The sequence below is a fragment of the Mesocricetus auratus genome, unplaced genomic scaffold, assembly GCF_017639785.1.
Source record: "Mesocricetus auratus isolate SY011 unplaced genomic scaffold, BCM_Maur_2.0 Super-Scaffold_100020, whole genome shotgun sequence".
In the NCBI taxonomy this organism is placed as follows: domain Eukaryota; kingdom Metazoa; phylum Chordata; class Mammalia; order Rodentia; family Cricetidae; genus Mesocricetus; species Mesocricetus auratus.
This window is the reverse complement of record NW_024429201.1, coordinates 8,050,799-8,066,668: the sequence shown is the minus strand read 5'-3', so window position 1 is coordinate 8,066,668 and position 15,870 is coordinate 8,050,799. Positions and strand designations below refer to the sequence as shown.

The 15,870-nt window shown below is 38.1% G+C and overlaps 1 protein-coding gene across 1 annotated transcript in view; it reads right to left on the bottom strand.

The window, feature by feature from the left end:
* The window catches only part of Gpbp1 (GC-rich promoter binding protein 1), a 61,223-nt gene that overhangs the window by 31,268 nt on the left and 14,085 nt on the right, over window positions 1–15,870 (bottom strand). Inside the window, 1 exon segment of the mRNA XM_040728868.1 lies at window positions 11,425–11,544. Coding sequence (XP_040584802.1) covers window positions 11,425–11,487 — 63 coding nt within the window. The 5' untranslated portion in view covers window positions 11,488–11,544.

Sequence of the window (15,870 nt, the reverse complement as noted above, 5' to 3'; positions counted from 1 at the left end):
ATTCTGTGATCACACATATCTAAACAAAAGAAAGGGGGATCAGTTAGAGAAACTACTAGCATTTTATGGATAAAATAAAACCAAATCATAGGCATTAAGCCAGGCAGATTTCTGTGAGCTCAAGGACAGCCTGGTCTACAAAGTGAGTTCCAGAATAGCCAACACTACACAGAGAAACCCTGTCTCTCAGGAAAAATAAATAAATAAAAGAAACCAACAGTATGTGAAGCATCACATATTTATAATGCCAGCACATGAGAGATGAATGCAGGATGATCAAGAGTCAAAGTCAGTCAGGGATTGGAAGATCCTATCTCAATCATTCAATCAAAAAGACAAGGAAGGTCTTCTTTGTGTTTGTTTCTGGACATGAACTTTTCTGCTATACATAAAAAGGACACTCTTAGCCAGGCATTGATTGGTGGCACATGCCTTTAATCCCAGCACTTGGGCAGGTAGATCTCTGTGAGTTCAAGACCAGCCTGGCCTACCAAGCAAGTTCCAGGACAGCCTCTAAAACAACAGAGAAACCCTGTCTTGAAATTAAAAAAAAAAAAAAAGGACACTCTTTCATTGTGTAATCCTCGACTGATGTCTCTCGGGGTTGTTTTTTATTATTATTCATTATTATTAAGAGGGTGGGGGGTGGGGACACAACCTCTTATGGCAAGGTTCTCTCCTTCCACTTTCATGGTGGTTCCAGGGATTGAGCTCATACTTCCGTATCAAGTACTTTTCTCCAACCACTGAGCACTCTTATCTCTACCATCACATTCATGTTTCTTTCTAAGTGATCTAAGACCACAATCAGAAAAGTAATTTCAATAAAAATAGTAACATTGTGTGCTAACTTTAAAAAAAATTAATGAGCCGAAAGCCGGCTGTGTGGTTAAGAGCATAAAAACTGCTATGCCAAAATGCAAGAATTTGATTCCCAACTCCTAAGTGCCTATTGTGAAACCTCCAAGAGATCCAATGCTTCTGGCCTCTGTCAGAACCTGCACTCATGTCCACATACACTAACATGGACACAGACACATGAACACACAATCTTTTTGGAGTTCCAATGTGGGGAAAACTTCAAAGTAAAAAAGGCTAAAAAAAAAAAAAAAGACACAAGTGATAGTACAAAATGGAGGTATGAAAGTCATCATCAGCTACACATTAAGTTTAAGGCCAGCCTAAGCTACACAAGATACCTTCATTTTATGGATGGGTGGGTGGGCAGATGGGGAAGGGGAGGGGAGGAGGGACAGGAGGGGGAGACACCGCAGCAATACACAAAAATAGCTACCTGACTTTTGAAGTACATTCACAGATTAATGCACTGAAGTTTTAGATGGCAATATTCAGTATAGCAAAAAAATAAACTATAAACAAGCCAATTGTGATGATGTACACCTTTAATGCCAGCAGCTGGGAAACTGAGGCAGGAGAATTGGAAGTTTGAAGTCAGAGTAAATTAAATGTCAAAGCCATATCCAAAAGAAACAAAACAAAGCTGCAAACGATTTAAATATCCAACAATGGATGAATTGTGGTAAAACTATATTATTTAAAATACTGATAAATGATATATTGTAGATCAATCTAAAGAAGTTTTTAAATGAAATTTTAAGTCATTGGTCAAAATTCACTTGATGTCATTCCATTTCAGTGAAATATCTAACAAAAGAAAAAACAGAGAAAGCAGCTTAATGCTTGGTCTGAAGAAATAAGAACTGACCAAAAAAAATTAATATTCTCTAAGGAAGAATAAACATCAATAAGCCTTCATTTTAAAAGACTTAGAGTCGTTAAATTCTGAGACCATGCCACTGACAATACCATCTCATGACCTTTGCTGACAGAACACCTCTGACATGAGTTATAATGGCAGCATAGACTTTCCAATGATCTGAAAGATTCTTTTGCAAAAGCAGAACTCTAGCCTTGAAGATAGCCTATGGTTAGCTAAACAGGGCAAAAGGCTTCGCATTGTCCCTCACTATCTTTACATTTGAATTGCTTCTCTGTTCAACTATGTGTGCAGACATATTGGTCATTTAAGGAATGTTTGTCCTGAATTGACTATACATTAGATTGGCACAATGAAACCCCCTCATCTGCTCAGATTAATGAGGAGGAAAGTAACCAAACCATCTGCAATGTTCACAGGGGCATCATAACTGTGTTTGTGTATGTTCTGGCTGCCAGGTTTCATAGTACCCCATCCCAAACCACCTGGGTGAAGCTTCAAGGTTTCCAGTCAATACTTTGTTTTTCATCTTACCTAAGGACAGAAGGGGTTTGACACAGTAATTTAACATAGTGGTCATATCCAAACAATTTCCTGGTGTGTAGACTTTCTTTTTTTTTTTAAGATTTATTTATTTATTACATATACAGTGTTCTGTCTACATGCCAGAAGAGGTCACCAGATTGACTTGTAGATAGTTGTGAACCACCATGTGGTTGCTGGGAATTGAACTCAGGACCTCTGGAAGAGCAGTCAGTGCTCTTAACCTCTGAGCCATCTCTCCAGCCCCCGTGTGTAGACTTTCTAAACAAATCTTTTTACATTTCCCCCCCCCACAACTTGTTTTGGACCAGTCAGTAAACAGACAGTTTTGAACTTCTGATTCTGTCTCCACCCTAAATAACAATGAGTAGCCACGATATCCCATTTGTGTGGTATGGGAAGCTCAACCAGAACGTTATTACATGCTAAAAAGTACTCTATGTATCAACTGAGCTACATCTCCAACCCATATGTAATTATTTTAAATGAATACAATATCCCAGCACTAGCAAGGCAGAGGGATTTGAATTCCAGGACAGCAAGGGCTAAAGAGACCCCATCTCAGGGGAGGGGAAAAAAAAATCCAAAGAACGGAACAAAAACCTATTGGACACATACCTTATCATCATTTACAAGCCCCCCCCCCCAAAGAAAAAGTCCTTAAAACAAGTGTCTATTATGTAATGTATTTGCATATGGGAATCATGGAATCAATTTCTTAATCCTTCTTTCCCTCCCCCAAAGATTATTCTAGATCCAAGTACTGGAACTATGATGTGAAAAATAGCACCAAATATTGGGTTACTTTAAGCATCCTTGAATAGGTAATACATGACACTAAAGCCTGTCTTGTTTGTCCAGAAGGAGGAGTGTATCACCTATACATCTCCACCATCCAACACTTTTCCAGAGTTTGGTGAATTCTGGCCTCCTGCTGCTGCTAAGAATATTGGCAGTAGCCTTAATTACATGTTGTACAAGGCAACAAACGTTTAACAAAATGGGACACAATTCTAAAATTCAGGATCCATCAAAGGTATGTAGGGCTGGAGAGTAGAAGTTGGGAGAAGCAATTTATCATGTGCCCATCCTGTGAATCACCAACAAAAATATTTATGTGCCAAAAATGAAATGCTTTACTGCTTTTTTCACGGACCATTTCTTACAGTCATGTTTCGGAGAATGAACATGAAGAGTTAAATAGCAAACTCCTCTGAAACACAGAATAGGGTTTTTTGTTTTGTTTTGGGGTTTTTGGTTTTCAGACAGAAAGATTCCTCTGTGTAGCCCTGGCTGTCCTGGAACTCACAGAGATCTGTCTGCCTCTGTCTTCCAAGTGTTAGGATTAATGGTGTGCACCACCACCCACCCGGCAAAACAGGTTTAATAAAAATGTAGCTGATTCCCTAAACCCGGTGCAAAGGAAGCATCTACCTCAGTTCTCCCCTCTTGCTGTTAATAGCCAAAAGCCTTAGGAAGCATGATGAATCAGTGCCTCTAACACTCATTTTTACTATTTGCTAAAATCATTGGTCACACACTTGTTTCTAACCTAAGGATCTTTATGTCTTCTCCTAAAATCCCAAAGCAGAAGGCAGGTTTATTTCTTTCAAGAATATAGGGGAAAAACTTTCAAAGCCTCCTAAAAAGCTGTCAGTGCGGTAAAATCTAAGTAAGAATCGTAAGACTGAAAAGAGACACAGAAAGTTGATATTCAAGAATATGATTATTCATATTAAAAAATTCAAGATGGACTAAATCATAAGTTAGTGACAGCAAAACGCTTGCTTATTAGCATTTTATAGGCCCTGGATTCAATATGGAGTCACAATAAATAAGAAAAGCAACACTCACAACAAAGTTGCTAGATAGAAGACTTATGAGATATATTATTACTAAATCCATAATTTAAAAAAACTATTTAAAATAATATAGAACTATAATTTATCTAGCAAAATACATGCAAGAATGAAAAGGTAATTTAACTTTAAAAACATTAAGATAACATACAAGACCAGATAGGTTTCTATATATATCTCTGCAACCCATACTAAGTAACACAGACAAAAATAAAGTATAACCCCAATGTCTAAGAAACAAGGTAGGAAATGGACTGTAAAGAAGTAAATAGTAAGGACATGTTGATTATATAGATAATATTCTATTTCCAAAATGAGGCAAAAATATTTAGGATATGACCACATAGGTGATTATAAGCTTTCACATTCATTTCATAAAAACCTTTTGTATAATATATTCAGAACAGGACTGGGTGTTAGCCATTTATAAACAGAGTACTTTTCAAACTCCAGAACCACCCCTTCTGAAAGGACAAATTTTGTTTTGTTTTGTTGAATCACAATTTCTCTGTGTAGCCTGGCTGTCCTGGAACTCATTCTGTAGAACAGGCTGGACTTGAACTCAAGAGATCCGCTGCCTCTGCCTCCTGAGTGCTGGGATTAAAGGTGTGCGCCACCACCCCTTGGCCAAAAAGGATAAGGGGGGGGGCAAATCTTAAAGTGAAGTATATACAGGAACTTACGCAGCTCTACTAGTTTAGGAGAAATTATTTCTCTTCTCCCAACCTGTTTCCCTATTTATAAAAGGAACTCTACAGAATACCTAAACATTGAAAAATACCTTTCAGCAGCCCAAGACTGCTCTCTAAAAGAGACCATACTGGGTTTAACACACAGAAACAGTTGACCTGAACAAGGGGGACCTCTTGGACCCCAGACTGGTGGCTGTGTAGAAAGCATGGAACTGATCCAAACCCCCTGAATGTGAGTGTCAGTGAGGCAGCCTAGGTAATCTATGGGGTCTTGGGTAGTATTTATCGCTGGCATACAAATGGACTTTGACTGCCCGCCCCACAATGAGGGATGCTCTCAGCCTGGACTGTTGGGGGAGCCCTGCCCTGAATGAAATGACAGACTCTGGAGATCCCCCATGGAGGGCCTCACCCTCCCTGGGGATCAGAGTGGAGATTGGGTGGGGGGTGGGGGACGGGGGACGGGGGGGGGCCTGGTTGGGGGAGGGAGGAGCTGGGATTGACATGTGAAGCAAGCTTGTTTCTAACTTAAATTAAAAAGGGGGGAAAAGAGAGACCATACTGTAGAACACAAAACAAGTCCTAATAAATATAAGAAAAATCAAAATAGACTAAAACTAGAAATAAAACCAACTTTTAAGAACACACATTCTTGGTGACTGGACAATACTACTAAAGGATGAATAGCTCATTCGAACTAGGAACTGGGGGTATAACTCAGTAGAGTACTTCCTGTCACCTTATATGATCCCTAATATGCCCAAAATGGACACAATAAAGCATGTTCATAGTCCCAGGACAGACAGAGAAAGTAGAAGAAAGAAGGCCAGAAAATAAATATCATCTCCTCAGCTACCAAGAGAATGAAGCCATTCTGTCTTCAAAAACAAAGTTTTTTTTCTATTTTCTCTGACAACTATAGGATACCTCAATAAAAGTTTATACAAAACACCAAAAAAGTCTACATAGCACGTATGTCCCACAAAGATACTTCAATGAACTCTACCAGTCTGACTGAATTTTGGGATCTGCTTCTTCTACAAAAAAAATGCAATTAGAATGTATTTTCAATACAAGTTTATACTGCTTAAATTGTTTTTAAAACCACTGCTTTTTAATTGTTGCCATGAAAGAACAAATGACCAGGCTGACCCAGTGTAACAGACCATACTAGAAGAACCATACCCACATGTTAAGAGAAAACAAATCTACAATGCACAAGGTCAAGAAAACAAACACCTGCACACATACACCAGGGAATCTTTATGATCTCAGAGGCCAACCTGGTCTACAGAGTGAGTTCCAGGACAGCAAGGACTGTTTCACAGAAAAACCTTGTCACGAAAGAAGAAAACGAAAACACACACACACACACACACACACACACACACACACACACACACACACACAAATAGAAGAACCATAAAAGTTATGTACTAGTGTACAAAGGCAAATGAAACTTAATTAGATCTGTGCAAATGCAAAAACACTATGTAAATTGCCCTAAGGCTCAGGCATAATCAGATGCATGTAGTTTATATTTTCACCACATGATGGGGCTAAAATACTTACGCATCTCAGAAAAGCATGTAAGTGCAGTCATAACATTATCATCCTTAATTCATCTATCTATCCATCATTCCAAACAAAAGCTGAGAACAATCATTATGCTGAACTAAAGAATGCAATAATAAATTAATGTTTGCTCCATTTATTTAAGACAAGATTAAAAGCAAAGACACGCATGATACAAAGTAAAGAACAAGCAGTTAATTACAAACAGAAATCGAAGACTGGCGATTTTAAGATGAAAAAATAAGCTGAGATGTTATAATTTAAAAAAAGAAAAGAAAGAAATCACTAGGGCCAGGAGTGCTAGCACAGGCAGAGGCAAGCAAATCTCTCTTGAGTTCAAGGCCCAAGGCCAGCCTGGTCTACACAGTAAGTTCCAAAACAGCCAGGGCTCCAAAAATAATACTAATATTAATAGTAACAATTACTATATCATATGTATACACACTTATTATATATCTCACATCCCAAAATGAATAAACTTGTAGGTGTCTCTTTTGGGCACCGGTTCTCAACCTGTCGATCAAAACCCCTTTGTCAAACCTCTATGCCCAAAAATATTTACAATATAATTCATAACATTGGCACAATTACAGTTATAAAGTAGCAGTGAAATTTTATGGTTGGGGGTCACCACAACATGAGGAACTGTATTAAAGGGTCCCTTTAGGAAGTTTGAGAATGACTACTTTATGGTAAGACTAAAAAAAAATCTCAAAAGAATTCAGATTGACAACCACTGGAGAAGCAACAAGTTTGGTTACAAAATTTGGAGCTGTAAACTCAGTTATTAAAGAGGTGAATAAGAAGGATCACACAAATTCAACGGCTAGCTGAACTGAAGGCAATGTTTGATGCTAGCCTGGGCAACGTGGTGAGGTTCTGTCCCAAAATAAAGAGCAAGGTGCAGTGTCACACACCTGTAAAACACACCTGGAAATCCCGTAACTTGGAGCTGGAAGAAGCAGGTTCAAAAGTTCTAGGGTCATACTCCACCACCCAGAGACTTTAAGGTCAGTCTTGGACTACATAAGACCCTATCTTTCTCTTAAAACACTTGAGTGAGTGAGCAGTGGGTGGGTGGTAAAAAGCACCACCTCAGTGGCAGAGTTCATCATGATGAACCACTCACTATTAATGATACTCTACATTCTAGAAAAATACTAAGAGTTTACAGTACTCTAACAGTCTTCAGCCCTTATCGTGGGTTATTAATGTTTAAATACTGATAAGCTTACAAACTTTTGTTACAGCAACTTCATTTTTCAAATAGTTTTCAGCAATATGCTTATGTTAGTCTTAAGACTCTTTTACAAATAGAATAAGCTTATGTTACTTTACACAAAATGGAGGACACACAAGGGTAAGCAAGAAATCCCTATGCATAGACTCCAAAATTGGCCTTGGAATGTGAGAGAGGTTGCCTATAAATTGGATAGATTAGAGCAACTAGAGGTCTGAGAAAGGCTGGCACAAATTGTAGTTAACTATGTATGGGGAACCAAGCAGGAAAACAGTAACAAAAATTAATCTAAATTGGATGTGATAGAACACACCTATAATCCCAGCACTTGGGAAGCAGATGGGAGAAAAAAATACAGGAGACCTTGGCTTAAGAAATGAAAGCTGGGGGGGCGGGGAGCGCTGGAGAGATGGCTCAGCAGTGAACAGCATCTGCTGCTATTCTAGAGGACCTGGGTTTAACTCCCAGCACCCATTTGGCAGTTCACACCTGTAACTCCAGTTCCAGGGTTTCTGACACCCTCATAAATATACATGCAGGCAAAACACCAATGAGCATAAAACAAATTGTATGTCTATGTGTGTGTATACATGTGCACACATACACATATAAAAGATGAAAATTTTGCCAGTCATTGGTATCTTTAATGCCAGCACGAGGCAAAGGCAGGTGGATGGATTTCTGTGAGTTCTAGGCCAGCCTGATCTACAGAGCCAGTTCTAGGGAAGCCAAAACTACACAAAGAAACCTGTCTCAAAAGGTTAAGAAATGAAAAAAATTTTAAATAAGTCTTGGCAGCTCCAGTGAGTCTCCTTTCCTAACAATTTCAAGTCTTCTTGTTAATAGTCTTACAGTCTACAAAATGGTATTTTTAATCATTTTCTCTAATTTCAAAATTAACTGTATGCCAAGAACATAGAATAAGTATGGGTTCTAGCCTGGTTTCACATTAATTAACGTTAGAAAAAAAAAAAAAAAGAAGCAGTTAACCTTCCCAAAAAAAAACTGTACAAGAAAGTAAAGCTTAGATGATCACTAAGATTCATCTTCAAACTAAATTCTATTGTCTAGAGAATATTTTAAGGGAACAAATTTCCAAACTAAAATCATTCTCACTTTAACTACTTTTAATAAACTGAATACCTAAAAGGAATACATGGCTACCTCACAATGGTTAACGCTCAATGATCAATCAAGACTCATTGAATTCCTCTACTCCACAGAAGAAACGAAGGAGAATATAGCTATTAAGCCAGATGGACTGTTTCTAGTTACCTTCTCTATAATCTAGAATGCTTAAAATTAATTTGAAAATATTCTTCATTCTTTCTTTCTGAGTGGGACTTAAAGAGTACATCTTAGATATGTCAAAATAGGTAAAACATGGTATCCTTAGAATAACTTGAAATACAAAGGACAGTAGAACACAAATTATTAGACTTGATCTCCACTATGAGTATATTTACTACATGAAGTCCCTGTACCTAGCCACAGACCTTTGAAATCCCTAAGTGGTAGGAGTTCCTTTTCTTACTCATTATGAGCTCCTTTAATAACTCTAGAGTTTAATGTTAATATAATTAAGATGTCCCATAAGCCAGCCTAGGAAAGTTCTGAAAGGCCTTCCCAATAACATCTATATCTTTTACAAGGCTGGCAAAACAAGTATTTCTCTGAGTTCTATAAGCCATCCTAGAAAATTCATCTAAGAAGGAGGTTTATGGGGGTTCTGTTTAATAACCAGTTAGTCAGAGAGTATGTGGTGGCACCAGCCAGTAACTCCATTAGAAGGAAGAAACATGATGAAAACTCAAAGCCACCCTGGATGAGTAAGATGGACTCAACAAATCAACCAACCAAACAACAGTTCAAAAATTTAATATAGATGGCCTAGACATATTAGTATTATCTTGAATTAGGGCAGCTTACGAGGCTGATTCTCTCCACCTATGTGAACTAGGCAGATAATATCAGATTGGATTATAGGCTACCCAATTGGTGAGCACTGAAAAATTGCCTACTGTATAGGAAAAAGAAAAAACTGGTCAGAGATGTTTTGTACTGAAAGTAGAAAGGAACCAAAGGGGTATATTTTTCCTACTCCCTTTTTAACACAAGAGGAGAGGAAGGGAAGGGAACAGAATGGGCGGAAGAGATGAGAAGGGAGAACAGCAAAAAGGAAGAACAGAAAGGGGTGATGGTCTGTGCCTATAATCTCTGGACTTGGTAGTTTAATTCCTAACACTCCAGAGAATTTTCTTATCATATTTTGAAAAGATGCTACTTCCAAAGCCAGTTAAATCTCCAGTGATAACAAACACACCATTTTATTAAATGTTAGTGAGTTGTGTAAATTTGTCATATTCCCAAAATGATACGCCATGATTCAAAATCTTGCTTAGTTAAAAAAAAACTCTTCAAGGTGATTGAAAAAATAGAAAAGTAAAGCCAGTAATCAGAAAAGTACAGACACTCTTATGAATCTAATATGTTTGAGTCAGTCTCTCCATTTTCTATGTGCCTTTAGGACAAATTTTAGAGACATTGCATGTGCATTTTTCTAACACTTTTTTTAACCAATTTCTCCACTGTTTCATGACAATCTGCAACACGTTAGCCGCCGCCACCTACTCTCCAGTCCCTCTGTAACTGCAGACAGGGATTCTGTCCAACTGCAACTGAAGAGGGTATATTCCAAGTGATAGTCATGAAACCAGGGTTCTTTTTCTCTACACAACTGAATGGTCTATTTCAGGTTTTTCATCCAAGAATACTAAGGTCCATTTCACTTGGTTCAGCTCCCTACTTAATAGATTTTTTACAATGGTAAGAAACCATGCTCAAAGGAACTCTTCAAAACACAGCATGAGAAAGTTTAAGATTAAAGGGCCCTCAGAAACTGGAGATTTTTAATGAGAGGTGTGAGAGTAAGACACATGAGGACAGTGGCTACTCCCAACAAATAGCAGAAAGTAAACCAATGAGGCAGCAAGCACAGAAACAACTAAGAGCCTTCTTTCTGGGGGTCAGAACAAACCTCAGAGACTGGCCTCAGAGCATTGTTGAAAAACAATACAGCCACTCGGGAGGCAGACGCAGGCGGATCTCTGTGAGTTCGAGGCCAGCCTGATCTACAGAGCGAGTGCCAGGACAGCCTCCAAAACTACACAGAGAAACCCTGTCTCGAAAAACCAAAAATAAAAAAACAACAATACAGCAACCAACCAGCAATTAATGGAGACTAGTAGAGTTGTGATATCAAATGAGGCTGACAGCTATATACAGAGTCATCACTGCCCATGTCCTTTACTCTGGAATACAGTCACTCTACTTTCCCCATCAAAGCATGAGGTAAATAATTGAAATTCATGGAACAAGAAGTGAGAATAAGTCTAAAATATAAAATTCATGAAATTAGGATCAAATTAAATATTTGGCAAAGTACTCTGCAATCTTTACCTTAATATGCAAGCTGTCATTACTATTTAGCAGTAAAATAATAAAAACTATTTTTAAAAGGTAAGATAAGAAGTAAGTATCTGACTGGTCTGATTTAAAATGTATGAACTCTCGACACTACAAAAACCACCTTGAACAAAGACAACATAGAAGCTGTGTTTACTTTTCTCCTTATACTGTGAGTTAAATTCAGGGAAGTGTTCTACCAGGAAGCCACACCCAACCCCAGTCCAATTCTTCACATTTGGTTAAATTTGTGTACAACTTAAGCAAAAATCAAGGCAGAAAAGCACAAAGATTTGGGAGGGAGAGGAGTACCTTTGTTGATGATGGTGGAGTAGGAAAATTAAGCCAGGCTGGAGCAAAGTCATGCTGCGCCATTTAGGTCCAGTCTCTCCAACTCAATGAAACAAGGCTTCAACACCTCATGGCAAGTCCCTGTCACATAAAAATGGAAGAAATTAGATCTGTGATTTCTGGCCAAATTTATTTCCTTAAGCTATATCTCCTTTAAATTACAATCAGCTGGGCATAGTGATGCACGCCTTTCAGCCCAGCACCCAAAGTCAGCCTGATTAACATAGCAAGTTCTGTAACAGCTGTGGCTATAGAGACCCTGTCCCAAAAGAAAGGAAAAAAAAACTAAATTACAGTGACCAAATTGTAAGATTCCATTTGCTACTGCTAAATTGTAATTATAGGAGACCATTGTTTTAAATTACGTTCCTGACAGACCAAACTAAATTCAAAACAAAGTTTCCCATACTTAAGTTCCACATCACCAATCTCAAAGTTACTTATTGTCCAAAATTTTTTAAAAGGGAAGAAAAAAAATCAAGGAAGGTAATAGCCAACTTTTCTAAACAGACCAGTTTCAAAACACATGCTGTTCCTTCACTTTCATCATTGCCCAAAAAAAGTAACCTGAAGTAACCTGTTTGTTATTAACCAATTGATTGTCTATTACTGTTTATCTATTCCCTCTTTAAAAAATTAATTTTCAAAGTATCAAACTGTTTCTTCTGTTTCCTTCTTCAACTCTTGTATCTATAAAACCTATTTACATTCAATCCATTAGAACATGTCCTTTATTTTATAGAAAAAGATTTCCCAAAATTTCTATAAGAGCAAATAAGGCCCAGTAAGTTCTGTAAAATTGTAAATTCCTCTGAAGTGCAACAAGTACACTTAATTACAAAGGCTTCTCTACAGCTCCATGATATATTCTTATCCACACCCCAAAAAGAATTTTGAATATCATTAACTGCCAATTTTCAGAAAACGCAAAACAATTACAGGAATAGCTGGGTGGTGGTGATGCACACCTTTGATTCCAACAGAGAAGGCAGAGGCAGGCAGATCTCTGAGAGTTCAAGGCCAGCCTGGTCTAAGGATAGCTAGGGCTGTTTACATAGAGAAACCCTGTCTTGGGGGGGGGGGGGGGACTAGATATTTCTCCTAAAATCTATACTCAATACACATATAAAAATGCCCTCAGCATCACTAGAAAAAAGGCCATTAGAGAAATTAAGTCAAAACTACCATAAGACACCAGTTCACATCCATTAGGATAGCTTATCTTTTTTAAGTAGCAAAAAAATAATAAGTGGTATTGAAGATAGTAAGAAATTGGAGCCCTTATATGTTACTGTTATGAAGATAAAATTGTACCATTATAAACTACAATTTGGCAATCCTTCAAAAAGGTAAAATACACAATTACCTTATTATCCATAGTATCTTTATTCAGTATGCTCAAAGAACTGAAAATCATATTTTAAAATGTGTATACCAATGTTTACATCAGCACTATCACAATCATCAAACGGTAGAATCATACCAAATGTCCATAAACACACAAAATAAGCTAAATGTGGCATACATTTCTTGTTTAACTTCTTACAATGTATTGTTTCTTATTTTATGTGCATTTTCTCCTGCATGTATGTTTTTTTTTTTTAGAGTAACAGATCCCCTGGAAATGGAGTTACACAGTTGTGAGCTGCCTTATGGGTTCTGGGAATGGAACGCAGGTCCTCTGGAAGAGCAGCCAGAGCTCTTAACCAGCTCCCAAAATTTTCTTTTAGCAAGAAAAACTCATTGTATAATTTCATGTAAGTACATCATGGATGTCAATAAAACCGTGCTTCTAAAATGTTAATTACATATATGACCTGGATCAAAATAAATGACAAGAACACTATAAACCTAGACATATGCACACATATTGTGTATGAGAATAGCTTATCTATGCAATTTTAAGTACTCCCCCATCCAGAATTTATTAATTGCAGTTCTGAAGTAAAACAGCCTCACAAATAGTACCTTAATAAACAGATCAATGTGAACATCACTAATAATGATCAATTTGACAACCTGTACCATAGGGCAGAAGGCAATAAACAAAACCAAGTTTCTCTCCTTATTCTACCCACAAAGATGCCTACCTTCTATATAAACATAAGAAAAGTCAACTTAGACAAGCGGGATGGTTCAACCAAGGGCACTTGCTGCCAACCCGGACAACCTAAATTCAAATTCTAGAACCCACATGGTAGAAGCAAAGAGTTTACTCTCAAACTCTGGTCTGGATATCAAAAAGGCATGCAAGTTCCACCTCCACCACATCTACAAAACGTCAATCAACTCAATCAAGGTTTGGGAGAGGTTTTTTTTTTTAAAGACAAAATAACTAGTTCAAAAACCCCTTCAAAAATATGATGTTACAAAGCTGGAAAGAGAGCTCAGTGGGTAAAAAAGTGTAATGAAATGAGTCCAATCCCCAGGGCCCACAATAATTAAAGCAGAGAACAGAGACCTCCAGTTGTGCTCTGACCTCCCCATGTTCACCATGATACATATGTGCATGAACAAAATAAAAGAGTAAAACTTAATTTAAAAAATTCAAAGCAGGAATCAGGGTACAAAATTGTGTGTGTGTGTGTGTGTGTGTGTGTATTTACAACTACTCCAGCTGTTAAACATGTGCTCAGGCACAGGTGTGTAGGTATATTCACATGCATGTAGAAACCAGAAGACTTTCTCAACCATTCTCAATGTCTCAGCAAGGTTTGAACCTGAATCTCATGAATTCAGGTAGTCACCAAAACCAGACTGCTCCTGGGAATAATGTCTCTACCAGTGAAATTATAGTTGGACCTCCACAACCACTCACAGATATGGTTTTTTGAGGATGAAATGTGATCTTGTAACTGCTTTGTGTCTGATTGCTCCAGTTCAGCCACCTTGTCTTCAAGCTCAGATACTTTTCTTCTCCTTCACTCATTTCTATTCTATTGCACAAACTTTTCTATTGACTTATGTTTTTCATTAACAGTATTTCAGATTTTTTCCTCTAATATTTCTATCTCTTTAAAAACCAACCCCTCAGGGCTGGAGAGATGGCTCAGAGGTTAAGAGCACTGGCTGAGTTCAATTCCCAGCACCCACATGGTAGCTCACAACCATCTGTAATGAGATCTGGTGCCCTCTTCTGGCAGAACACTGTATGCATAGTAAATAAAATAAACATTAAAAAAAAAACCAATCCCTCTTTCCTATTTCCCATAGCCTCCCTTTCTTATTGAGTTCTCCTGTGTTTCCAATCAAGATCTTTCTTTCTTCTTTCATCTCTTTAAACACACTAAAAAAAAAATCATCCTTTTTAATTATCTGCCTGGAAGTCCATCTAACTCACTCTTGCTAGATGTCATCGCTGTATGATTAGTAATTTGGGATCAAGGATATGTTTCCTTAGGGTGTGTGTGTGTGTGTGTGTGTGTGTGTGTGTGTGTGTGTGTGTGTGTGTGTTTGTGTGTTTCTTACGTTACTGTTTGAGACTTATGCATCTAGGTTTGTTTCACTGCCTGACATTTTGCCAGCTATACTCTTTCAGTCAATACATTTGTACTTCAAATGGTACTTGGGTACAACAAAGTTTAAGAACATAGTTCAGAAATTCGGCAGTCCCATGTTGCCCTACAGGTCCTTTTTTTTTTTTTTTTTTTTTTGGGTTTTTTGAGACAGGGTTTCTCTGTGGCTTTGGAGGCTGTCCTGGAACTCGCTTGGTAGTCCAGGCTGGTCTCCAACTTACAGAGATCCGCCTGCCTCTGCCTCCCGAGTGCTGGGATTAAAGGTGTGCGCCACCAACGCCCGGCCCCCTACAGGTCCCTATATTATCCAAAAGTAGAATATTAACCGTGAGAACAACCACAACTGCTAGATATTACCACTATGCAAATATCATGCTTGCCTGTTAACAACAGTGGCCCTTTTGACCTCAAATGCTGTTAAGTGTTTAACCAATCAAGGATAGTATGGTGTATAATGGGATTTTAGTTGCTAAGATGGGGTTGGGAAAGAAGTAGAATGGATAGAGATAGGGTACTGAACTGATTTTGGGGGGGAAAAAATCAAGGCAAGTAACTGGGATACTACTAAAGAGTGTTAAAGCTATGGATGGTTGTAATTAAGAGGTTAAAAGACAGCAGAACAGTGGTAAGCTCAAGCCTTTAATTGCAGCACTCCAGAGGCAGAGGCAGGTGGATCTGAGTTCCAGGACAGTCAGAGCTAAAAACCTATCCTCAGTTTACCTCTTAGCAGAATCTTTACTTCTGTGGGGGAAAAAATCATAAAAGAAAGTACAAAATTGTTACTTGGGTTTCTTTGGGGGGGGGGACAGGTGGTTGAGACAGGGTTGCTCTGTGTAATAGCAGTTGGCTGTCTGGCTGTCCGTGGAATTCACTCTATAGACCAGGCTGGCCT